Below are 13,006 nucleotides of genomic sequence, written 5' to 3' on the forward strand. Positions count from 1 at the left end.
TGGCTACAATAGAAAGTGTTCTAAAATCCCCCCCACACACACACACACCATCTATAGTGACCTACATTGTTTCTGCAATATTTTTCTGAAGTTTTGGATGCATTAATCAACTCAGTGCTAACAGATGTCAGCAGAATTAGCTGGAATACAAATCCTTCTGTCTGGTAGTCAATACATTATGAAGACCCCCTGATAACTGTGGCAATTCACAACCGGTGAATAAACAAGAATTTTAATTTCCCCCAAAAGTCTCTCGCTGTTTTTGTCTGTCTAAACTGTGCTATTTAGGGTTGAGATATTACGTTCCTACAACTTGCCTGTCCATATTAGGAGTGTGTGGGTGAGTGTGTGTGTGTGTGTGTGTGTGTGTGTGTGTGTGTGTGTGTGTGTGTGTGTGTGTGTGTGTGTGTGTGTGCTCCTCTTGGGGCAATGTGTTTTAAAACAGTGGTTTACAGCCCCAGAGTGAATATACACATTATTATTATTATTATTATTATTATTATTATTATCTTAACAGCATGACACAGAGCGCACGAAAGCCATTTCTCCACACAGCTGGGGATGCAGTTCATTTACTTCACGGGTTTGATTCATCTGCTCGTCTTCAGTGGAGAGTGTGCCCTGGCAGCTGTATCAAAGGGAGCCGAATCCACATAGAGTCAAGCTATTTTGAGGAGACAGCATCAATAACTGCAGTGGGGTGACGGTCTCCTCCCACTGGAAAACAAGCATCTATCACTGAGGGTCAGGGCAAACGGAAGAGCCAGAAATGTCTGCTGTGTCGCGATATATGTCATGCATGTAAAGCACGTCAGCTTTGCAACTCATAGGCAACCTTCAAGAGACTGAAATGTGTGTGTGGATGTATGTGCATGTATCAACTTGGATTGTGCATGTTTGTATGTGGGTGTGTGTGTGTGTGTGTGTGTGTGTGTGTGTGTGTGTGTGTGTATGTGTGCGTGCATGCTTGTGTGTGTGTTTGTGTGTACTTGCCTGTCTCGCAGAGCATAAATAGTATTAAAAACTTTGATCAGAGGAAGTAACTCTGAGCAGTGGTTAAGCTGTCACACTGTGAGGTGTGAAGACTGGGTCGTTGGGAAAAATCAGACACAACATTTCCCCAGCAAAACGTCTTAGGATGTACCACCGTCACGTCACCTTACGCCAGCAGACTTTAAACTATGTAAAGCTTCTCTTCCCCATCTGGGGGGTTCAGGTAGTTTTCAGCGCAGGAGGGATGAGATCATATATTTACGCTGCGCACAACCACAATCTGCTTTTCATTTGCGACACATAAATACCCAGAGTTTCACATCTTCCACAGAACAAGTGCTTTTACGGCCACACATAGGGAGCTGGATTTGGTTCAACTTCCACTCATAAAAAGGTTTCTGTGTAAATTCACTCCTTGGCAGTATTTTTACAAAATGCCGCTGTAAAAAGGATGACGGTTAAAGTGAAAGCCAAAGATTAAAAACAGTATATAAGGGAATGTTTGAATTTTATGTTTCTTGCTAAACTTGGCAGTATTTTTACAAAATGCCGCTGTAAAAAGGATGACGGTTAAAGTGAAAGCCAAAGATTAAAAACAGTATATAAGGGAATGTTTGAATTTTATGTTTCTTGCTAAACTTGCACAGAAAAAGCTTGTAAGTCTCTTAAGTTGCATTAGCATAATGTGATTTTTCGGAAAGGGTACGCATAGTGGCCAGTTCCTTGCATGTGACTTTTGTAGCACTAAATATTATGCATCTTTGGGTTTAACAGCCATAAACAATGATGGCTTATTACATATTTGAACTGATTACTACGTGGCAAACACAAACTCATTGTAATCGACTAAATTTGATTGCATTTAATTTGTGTTGATTATTTCGTTTATTTAATTGTTAACAATGAACTATTTAATGGCATCTTAATCGCCTGTATAGTCATGTGACATAATTGGAGCAGTTTTAGTTCTTTGTCCTGGCAAATTCATTTGAGAGACGTGTTAATGAAGTTCACAAAGCAGTTAATCGAGCTACAACTTTTTCTGAATGTCGTGTTGCTGATGATTTTGAAAAAAAAATCCACTTTTTTTCATGCATTTCTGCATTGGTAAACATTTTTTCTTACATTTTGCCTCGGCATTTTTAGCCATAAATCTTAATTAGAAGTTTATGTCTCGGGCTTGTCACCATCTTTGCAAGCAGAGCATTATGGCGTTTAGACAAATGGCCCTAACTGGGGGAGAAGGCAGACAGACCTTCATTGAATAACTGGGTCAAAGTGTTCGGTTGGCTATGGCCAATTCGCCATTACACTGCCTGAAAATGTACAATCCATAGCAAGGTCAATGGGCGTTCCAAGGGTGTTTTATTTATAGTTTGCCAACAGAGATCTGAGCGAAATGGAATCAATTGGGGCGACAGTGGGTTCAAGTCCCAGCTCAATCAATGCTGTTTCGTGCTTGGCGTCTATTGATACCCCGCCTAACAAACCCACCAGCACCTCGAACTCCTCACGCCCTGATCGAGCGAAATTGAATCGGGGCGGCTCAAGAATGGGGAGGGAACGTGGGTGATGTCAGAGATTGCAATGCAGTTAGGCTGTTTTGCTTCAAAGTGCTCACATGTCGTTTACGTGAAGTATTTCAGCACCAGACTAAAGGTTAAACCTGTGATGGATAAAACGCTCAGTCGAACGAAAGCTGAGTCTGTTCATGACAGTGATTCCAGGTGCATGAAATCTTACTTGCTGTCGATAGCAGAAGCAGATCAGAACCCGGTACAGTATCTAAAGCACGTGGCTCTGGTTCTCCCTTCTCCGTTGCGGTGTTGTGTGATCCACCTTTATTTTTAGATTGGGGGCCTATTGAGAGCGGTGTGCCGGCAGGGCTGTTGTGATAACACCAGGTAGATCAAATGCTTCCTCTGAGCAGCTACAGCGATTGAGCGAGTAAAAGAGTAAACAAAATCCCCCAACCATTGGTCTCCTGAGTATTTCCAGCAAGCTCGGGGAATATCAAATTAAGCAGAATCATGCTAAAAATCTGCACGGAATCGCAAGACCAGGTTTTAAAATCTATTTGAATTATTCATGCGTTCTTAGCAAGGGGGATCATGCTGGAGAGCGGGAGGCTGATACATTACAGAGGTGTGTTGCGCTGGCTCTGGTGAGTGCTGAAGAGACTGCTCCCATGTTAATGCATTGATGATAGCCATTAGTTAAACGTCTCTTGTGAAAAGAGAGAAAAATGCAGCTCCCCCTTTTTAAAAAAAGGATAAAGGATGTGCGGCTAATGCAAGGTGCAGCTAATGCAAGGTGCTTAATGTGGCTGGATTGATTTCCTTCTGGTTGGGTTTAAATGTTGGGTTTAAATTAGCCATGGATGGGACGTGGCGAGGAGAGAGGGGAGATGGGTTTATCTACATGTGCAGCCTCACGGCTGTCGATCATTGAAGTCATATGACACTGAATGTGATCATGAATGAATGATTAGATATATAATGATATAAGTAGATTTAAACTGAGACCCAATATCACCCCTTAGTGGGTTTATTTTTATTTTTATGCTCTCTACAAATTTGTGAAATGACAAATTAGAGAACAAACAGACATCCTTTGCTGATTTAATGACTTCATACATCATGCAATGTTTTTTTTTTTGCGATACAGTACAATGCAATGGTGTTGCTGGTGATTGAATGACTGCACACAGCATGCGATGCTTGTTTTTAGTGATACAGTGCAATGCAGTGGGGTTGCTGGTGAGATGTGTGGTGTACCCCTGAAATACCTTAGCCTGCTTTGGCAGCCGCGGTGAAAACGTGGCATGATTAGTGGTCCTCACCCACAGAGCGCTGACCAAAAGGACCCATTATTGACCCTGTTTAGGACTCGGCCTTCCCCTCAGAGGGTGTAGGCCCGTGATGGATCGTCTGGAGGTACTGAGTGGCCTGAGGCTCCTGGTGTCATTTATCTACCTCTCTGTAGGCATGCCACGCCACACCGCTGGGTGCAATCCATTTACAAAGAGACAGAGAAGGTCTTTTGTTGGTTGTTTGTTTGTAATTGTTTTGTTGTATTGTATTGTATTGTTGTGGTGGTTGTTGTTGTTGTCGTCGCATAAACCCATATTATTCAACACGCACCTGGATGCCCAAAAAAACAGAAAGGAAAAGAAAAGTACCCCCCGTTGAAAGATAAATAGAGAAAAAACATTAGGGAATACACACCCAAGTCGTCCATGAATGAGACAGCGGCACCCTAAGTTAATAACAATAAGGAAATAAACAGCAGAAGAGTATTCTTTGATCTTGAAATATATGCCTTCCACTGTACAAGGTAGGCTAGATTAAATATACTCAAACTGCATAGCGAGAGACCATGATTGCCTTAGTCTAGGCATTTTCTCCTCGTAGTCTCTTGATGCCATTAGTGATTTTCTAGTACTTTGAAGCTTTAAACATAGGCTCAGGGCAACATACCCCCGACACTCACACAGAATAGGATTACAATTTCAAACACCTTTACTGCAGTTTCAGCCTCAGTGACAATACACACACACACACGCACACACACACACACACGCACACACACACACACGCACACACACACACACACACACACACACACACACACACACACGCACACACACACACATACACGCACACACACACACACACACACACACACACACACACACACACACACACACACACACACACCACACACACACGCTAAGTTCACACTCCTGTTTTAATGCAATGGTTAAGCTATCACTCTGATTTTCGTGTATGTACTGTAGTTGTTGTACAATTAACATGCAAACAGGCTCTTGCATGTATGCTAGCAAGGTCCTCCATGTATGCAAGTAGGGCAACAGAGTGCAGAACAGCATAAGCTGTCATGTCAGGTTTGCAATAGTTAAACTGCAGGAAAGTAGAAGTTAACTGAAAGTTCCTCGTCTCTGAACTCCCCCTATAGCCAAACAAGCGATGATGCAAAAAAAAAATGGAATTATTGTTATTTTTTTTTCTGCCTCGACTGTTCCCTGTCAAGAGCCCCCAGAAGAAGAAAGGTGAGCGAGGGGGAAGCAGAGTTGATGGCTGCCTTTGAACCGCCGTCTCTTCAGCGGACACCCCTGTCTTCCCTCTCTCAAACGCAGAGCTCAGAGGTTGAAAGCTGGTGGCATTACAAAGATGCCGGGCTTTTATGACGAAGTGCGTCCTGCCCACACAAGCAGCAGGGGGCATGGAGTAAGTCTGGTAATGACTTTAACTCAGCCAGGTGCTGCACTTACACACACACACACGCACACACACATACGCACACTCACCCCCTACTGTTATGGAAATGCTTGGGTTTGAAAGGTGGGTGTGTAGCCCTGCGCCAGCCTTTGACTCTAAGTTGAAATGAAAACCCTTCAGAGCCACTCTTGTCAGCCGAAACAAGGCAGCTGCTGTTTTGACATTTGTCTCAGAAATTTGGGTGTTATCAAAACTTTCGTTCTTTTGATATCCTCTGTATTCTTCTATTTGTCTTCCTGTTCCTTTCTTTTGTACGGTTTCTCTTCCTCCACTCAGACTTCCTCCACTTTTTCTCTGTCTTCTTCTTCTCCTTTCTGCTCTTCTTCTACAAAATACATTGTCCTCCACATGAAGAGAGTCTATCTATTCTAGATATATTTCTCTGATCATGTGGTGTGACGTTCTAGGATTTTGGAATCAGCCTGGTGTGATGGGAGGCTCTATCTTTGTAGAACAATGACGTGGTGTTGCATATCCAACAACATCAATGGTATTCAGATTTAAAAATGGATTACAGAGACGGGGAAATGAGCATCTCAAAAGCTCCAGTAGACATTGGCAGCAGTTATTAAGCAGACTTCAAGCCGTTCTCATTCAAATGTTTATCTTTGATGGACATTTCCAATGAAGTGACAGTTTATTCTGACTGACATTTTAATATCTGTTTTTCTAATCTGAGATGGTAGAGAGCAGGAACGACATTTTATTCACTGTTTCAACTCGTGTCAAAGAAACGTCTCCAACTTGTATGGATTTCCTGACACTCCAGTGCAATTAGAGATGAACAAAAATAAGTGGAAATGTCAAGATTGGTAAAACAGCACTGTGTTGGCAACAAAACACACTTATGTAATTTAACTTTTTTTCCAGAAGGCATTCTATTATTTATCAGGTGTTTTGTTCTGATATCTGCCACAAACTCGGATTCATTATTTGGTATTTATAGCTTCTTTCGAACAGGGTCCCTTAGCATGTTAGAGATCTATATATCTATCTTAGTAGTCTTGTATTATGTATGCCTTGCATACCTTACATGCATTAAGCAGTGTAAATGAATGTGCTATAGAATGTCAATGTAGCATACATGCAGATTTAACATGTACAAAAAGAAAACTTTGTGCAAGAAGATTCAGGGAAAAACATCTTAGGATCCAAACACTGTCGTGTTAAACTGGGAGGAGTACATATCTGCTGGAGGCTTTCTGCCTTGGCACATGTGGGCTTGCGTGTCCTCATCCAGGCATCTAGCAAGAAGTTGTGGGAATGATTACAGTGTAAGTCCTGTTACTACAGGTGCTATGCCAGATCCTTAAGCCAGCTACCGATGGCAGATTCTCCGAATACCTTTTCCAGCGGACGTAAAGCCACACGAGCCGTGTTTTATTTTGCATACGCTACAAAAACAAGAGCGTGGTCTTCTATAGGCTCACGGCTTCTCTCTTGACTTTAAGGAGAAGAGTTGAGCCTGGTGGATTTGAGATCTTTAGCGAAGGCACGTCAGCTCGCTCTGGTGTGATCACAGCTTTGCGCTGACAGTCAGCAGAAGGGACCTTGTCAACACAAACTTGCGATGGAGCGCTTTTGAGGAACACAGTTGCCGAACCTTTCAGGAAGGCTGAGCAGGCACCAGACAGGGCCGTGCTGTGCGTTAAATAATTTTCAGTTCAGTTTCAGTTCCCCGAAAGCAAAGCAGGTCAGCCAGGCTTAAAAGGCTGTTTATTTTGAAAGTCACAGATAAACACTTCAAAGGTAATCTTTGGCCCAAACCTGAAATGATGCATGAAAATACTCTTATTACTATTTATAATACACCAGACCTACATCAAAACAAACACACAAACCACACACACATACACACACACACACACACACACACACACACACACACACACACACACACACACACACACACACACACACACACACACACACACACACACACACACCACACGCACATCAAAATGTCATCATCATCCGGTTCAAACCATGGCAGCTCTGATCGCATGCACCCCATGTCTAAGCCTTAGGATGGCCTGAGGGTCATCTGTCTCATCAGTCATATCCTCCATAGCCTGATCCATCAGTCATGACGCTGCCATTCTCTTCCTCCATGCCCTCCCCTCCCCTCTCCTGCCCTCCCCTCCCCTGCCCTGCCTACCCAGAAGCCCCTGTGTGTGACGTTGGGGAGTTTCTCTGTCACAACCCGCAGACGTGTGTGTCTGTTCGGTGGCTCTGCGACGGAGAGGATGACTGCCCAGACGGTTCTGATGAAGGCCTGGACCGTTGTGAGTAGCACACACACACACACACACACACACACACACACACACACACACACACACACACACACACACACACACACACACTACATCCCTATCAACAATGTCCTCCCAACATTTCAGTACCACCATGCCACCTTGCCACCTTACCACCTTATCACATTACCACACACTCACACTGTCACCTTCAATGCATGGACATGCAGCGATTGTGCTGCATCAAAGGGAAGATCGCAGTCACATGCAATATCCCTGCAAGTCACCACACACCAGGAGGCGTGGTCCAAACGGCATCTGTGGAGGCAGTTCACACATTCATGAGAAATTGGTGTCATCCTCAGAGATGGAAAAGAGCTGTGTGAATCCATCACTGCTTCTTGGCTGACTAGCCTCTCTCTCTCTCTCTCTTTTACATTTCTCTTGATCTCTCCATCGTGCTGTGTCTCTAAATTAAAATGCATATCATTCTCATTAAAACAAATTTGTTTGGCCATCTTGTAGGTTTACTGTTAGTTGCTTATATTCACAGTCACAGTGTGAGACTGCTCATTAGGAAGAATTAGGTATCGATTTCAGATGGAATTAACGCCATTCGCTACACAAAATTACAGGCTAGAATTGAAATGGAAATCAATCACTGCTGTTGTTTGTTCCTTCCCTGGGCCACCCTCTTAGACACAATTCATGGCTAAAGCCACAAATCACTGAAACTCGTTCCCAAACATCACTGATCACAGAGAAAGACCTTGTGATCATCCAAGGAACATCATTAGTGGGGTATCTTTATATTTGGGCTTTGTAAGAACATTCTAAAGTGGTTTATTTCATATTGACTTTGCAGTAGATCTAGTGATATGATGCTTTTCTCCTACTCATGAAGTCTGTGACAGTTTAATTAATTCAAATAATGATGAATGTTCAGTAAATATAAAGATGCATTTTCAGTAAATATAAAGATGCATTTTCAGTAAATATCATGATGAATGTTCAGTAAATATAATGATGCATTTTCAGTAAATATGAAGATGAATGTTCAGTAAATATAATGATGAAGGTTCAGTAAATATAATGATGAAGGTTCAGTAAAAATGTACCTCTGAGGAGTAATGGGAGAGTAGTTATTATGTAAGAGTATAGGTATTGACAGAAACCACACAGCTTGGTGAGAATTGAGCAAACCTGTTTTTATGTCATCAACATTTTTATGGAATATTAGCTACACTGCTTACCTCAGTTGTACCCTGTTAGCAACATGGGGACCAACAAATCTATTTGGATGTGGGTCTTTAGAGTGAAATGGTGAACTGTCGAGGTGACCCTCGAGGTGGAGAGCAGATCTGTATAATGATTTCTGAGTTCCTGCTGTCTAGTCTTATAATGATTTCTCCTTCCTTGATCGCTGGCCATTGAGCTCTCGCCATATGATAGCGTTTGAGCAACTGCAAACATCCTAAGGCTTTTATTCATGGCTTTTATTCATGGCATAAACAGATGGTAGTGCAGTATATTAATTAGTATACTAACTTGCTGATTAGCATTTGAGTTCTATTGCATTCCTATCTCTTTATGAAAAGGTGTGGGATTGTCAGTATGGAGGGTCCTACTTCTTAAATGTGTCATCCCTCTGGGTAGGTGAATAGACCCATTGTAGACATGTCTTTTTTGATGACAAGCATTGAAAGCTCTGACAGCGGCTTGTCTGTTGCGTTCCCTAGAGTGTGTGCATTCGTTGTTTGTCTCCTGCATTTTTCTCTAATAGCTACACCTTAATCTTCAAAACAGCTTCGCTAATCAACCACCTCTTGATTTTACTCTGTTCCTAAATATGGAGCAGTTTTGATTTGCACAGCATGTATACATCAACATCAGAGCTAGGCGAGATCTGAATAACTGAAACACTGATGTATAGATCATATTAGTGTTGACAGATTCCATATACAGTATATGACAACAAGCAAAACTGAAGTTTAATCATTTCGCAGTTTAGTTTTGGGACTGGCAAAACAGCTGAATTATTTCTAGTTTGTGGGCTTTGACAGTGTTTGATAGCCTGGACAGTTGTCTTTTGTGTACGCTGATATTATCATGGCAGCAGACGCTGTATGCTCTGGACCCGGACTATATCCAGGCCCGTTCCAGAGCCAGCTTCTGTATGTGCTGCTTGTCTTTACGTCCCTGAAGCTGCCATCGTCTGTGTAATCAGAAGTCTCTGCACGGCGTGCTGCCCCTGATAGGAAGAAGAAGATAAGTGCTGGCGTGTTCCTAAAGTCAGTTTACTGAGGGTGACTTTCCTGGTTCTTTCCACATAAAAATAAATGACTTGTAAACGTATCTATTCCCCCCGAGAAGTGGCACCCAGGAAAGGGGTTTTTGGGTGTAATGTAGCATAGCGCTTTGTTGAGAATGTGAAGGACGGAACCTGTGTCAGTGTGGCATCTTCAAACACAGAATGTCTCTATCCAGAGCTAAGCTGAACGTAGCAGGAAATGGGTTCAACCCTGAGGACAACAGCTACCTCAGTGTGATCGTGGTAAGGGCTAATGCACACCTTTATTGCTGGGCCTTAGGAGGGGAAAAGGCACTCCAGCATGTTGTATAGGACATTGTGCACTTCCATTCAGCTGTCTCCCCAGGGGACCCCCCAGTTAATTTAGCTGCCCCGGAAATGCATATTTACCTCCAGGAACTATGCTCGATGCTCAAGCTGAGGGGATTTGGAAAATAATCCCCTTTAATTTCTCCGGCAGCCAGTCAGTCATGGCGGGTTCGGCTCCCGTGGTTCCCGTGGCTGCGGCCATCTGCTAGTAGAACAGAGAAACAAACACGCCGCAGAGGGAACCGAACTCGAGCGTCGGCTGCCTCGTCACAGCGCCTGGGATCCTGCCGGTTTCATAGGGGTTCAAATACAAATTAACAAATTTAAAATTGGCTTCTGCATGATTATGTTTTAACAGAGCATTTCACAGCACCTGGAATGCACATGGAAAGGGCTCCAGTAAAGTACAGTGTGTAATTGTGTGTGTGTATGTGTGTGTGTGTGTGTGTGTGTGTGTGTATGTGTGAGTGTGTGTGTTCGTGTGTATGTGTGTTTATGTGTGTGTGGTGAGTGTAAGGGTGTTAAAGTGTGGTTTGTAAAGGTAACAGACCGAATCAATGACTTAAGCTTTGCATAATGCAATTTTTGTATGTGTATGTGTATGTGTATGTGTATGTGCATGTGCATGTGTATGTGCATGTGCATGTGTATGTGTATGTGTATGTGTATGTGTATGTGTATGTGTATGTGTATGTGTATGTGTATGTGTATGTGTAATTGTAATTGTATGTGTATGTGTATGTGTATGTGTATATATGTGAAATTAATTATATTAATAAAATATATTGACATTTCATCAATCATCCCCCAGGCTTTTGAAATTAATTGTAAAATTAATTCAAACACCTTATTAGACAGGATCAGGTGATGCACTCATTCTGGCACTCCTTGGGCTAATGAATCTCTCATCTTAAACAAGGTGCCAAGGCGTTTAGGCTGGATACCAGGGCACATGCTCTCATGGGTGTTATTCCGCATAACGCACAGCGGTGTATGTTTTGACACAGCTAAATCAAACACACAGTTGATATGCGGCAATAAACCAGTGCTGGCTTTTGAGGAGGATGAGTGTGTATGGCTTGGTGTTGGGTTGCGGTGGTGAATACTGCTGCGCTGAACCCAATACTGCCTAAAGAGTCCTTAGGGAAAAGCAGAGAGCCACTTCCAAGGGCTGGAATGGCCCCAATATCACTGTGTGAAGAAGTGTTATGGGAATATACACAGTCATGCTGGCCTCTTAGAGAAGTCATTGTACGTCTCTCTCTGCAGTATGTACATGCACTGTGATACATGTGCAAAGGTTGGATCCCAGTTTATGTAGGCTATGTGTATGATGTGTGTGTGTGTGTGTTTGTGTGTGTGTGTTTGTGTATGGTTTGTGGCATGCGTAAGAAACATGTGATTGCAGTTGAAGCATTTTTGCCCCGTTATTTCGCGCCGTCTTTCAATCCCTGATCATTTTCTTAATCGAGTGCAAACTGGATTGCTGAACCTCCATTGTTGAGCGTGGGAGTGCCTGCTGCTGTGAGTGAGATGTGCTAGAGCCAATAGGGATTATTTCTCTTGGTTGTGTACAGACTAGTTAAAGTAACTGCCAAGCATGTTTATTTATTGTTTATTGTTTATTTGGATCCCTATTAGCTTCCATAAAGTCGTCACTAGTCTCCCTGGGGATCATCATGAATATACAGTTAAAGAAAAGCAGTTCAAGTTATACAGAGAAAAAACATCGGAGAGTAAAATTCAAGTAATACAGACAGTATACATAGACAAAAATGTTATAAACTAGACGTAACGCAAAGCGTTACAAAATATGACCGCCGAACTGTTCAGTAGGTTTTGGCACAGAATGAGTCATGGTGGCAGTGTGTTTGTGTGTTTTTATGTGTTTTGTGTGTGTAAATTGGTTTGTGTTTCATTTGTATGTATTAAAGGAATTATTTGTGATAGATTTTGATGATTTGGTTGAACATGTAAGCCAGAGATACCTGCAATTACATGACTTCATGTTTGCTTTTTCATTTTTAACTAGGTGGCGCTATACATAATATGAGTGGTTATGGAATGGGTTGACATGGCCCCTTAAGACAAACATACAAAAAACATGTGGCCCTCCTAAGCCCTACGGTTCTCGGGATATTCGAAGAAAACTGTGTCAGGCCACCTACAGGCCAGTTGGTGTACAGTCACATAAAAAAAAAATATTGTATGGCCCCCCATGGACAAAATTGCACGAAACTTGCCATGCATTCAGAGGGCCTCATAATGATCCACCACTTTCAATTTTGTGCACTTTCGACAATATATGCATAAGTTATAAGTGACTGGAGTTGTGAAGAGTGCATAGTTTGAGGGTCTGCCACGCCCACACCCTTCAAACTTTGTAAAAGACTCTCATTTTTGCTTTTAAATTTTTAACTAGGTGGCGCTATACATGTAATGACTGGTTATGGTATAGGTTGGCATGGCCCCTTAACACAAACATACAAGAACAATTTGGCCCTCCTAGGCCCTACGGTTCTCGGGATATTCGAAGAAAACTGTGTCGCGCCACCTACAGGCCAGTTGGTGTATAACTATATAAATCAATGTATTGCATGCCCCCCGTGAACGGAATTCCACATAACTTAACGTGTAATCAGAAGGTGTCATAATGATTTCGTGCAGTTCTGACCTTGTCAACTTACAATTAACATTTTTTAAAACACTCCATTTTTGCTTTTTCATTTGTAACTAGGTGGCGCTATACATGAAATAAGCGGTAGTGGAATGGTTGACGTGGCCTCTTAAGACCAACATACTAAAAAAATGTGGTCCTCCTAGGCCCTACGGTTTTC

General features: G+C 42.5%; 1 protein-coding gene across 1 annotated transcript in view; it reads left to right on the forward strand.

The window, feature by feature from the left end:
- Positions 1 to 13,006, forward strand: part of lrp1ba (low density lipoprotein receptor-related protein 1Ba) — a gene marked incomplete at both ends in the record, with an annotated part of 268,441 nt that overhangs the window by 26,173 nt on the left and 229,262 nt on the right. The window contains one exon of the mRNA XM_080836005.1: positions 7,457 to 7,579. Within this exon, the coding sequence (XP_080692131.1) occupies positions 7,457 to 7,579 (123 nt within the window). The remainder of the gene's footprint in view (positions 1 to 7,456; positions 7,580 to 13,006) is intronic.

This window comes from Sprattus sprattus (assembly GCF_963457725.1).
Source record: "Sprattus sprattus genome assembly, chromosome: 3".
Lineage (NCBI taxonomy): Eukaryota > Metazoa > Chordata > Actinopteri > Clupeiformes > Clupeidae > Sprattus > Sprattus sprattus.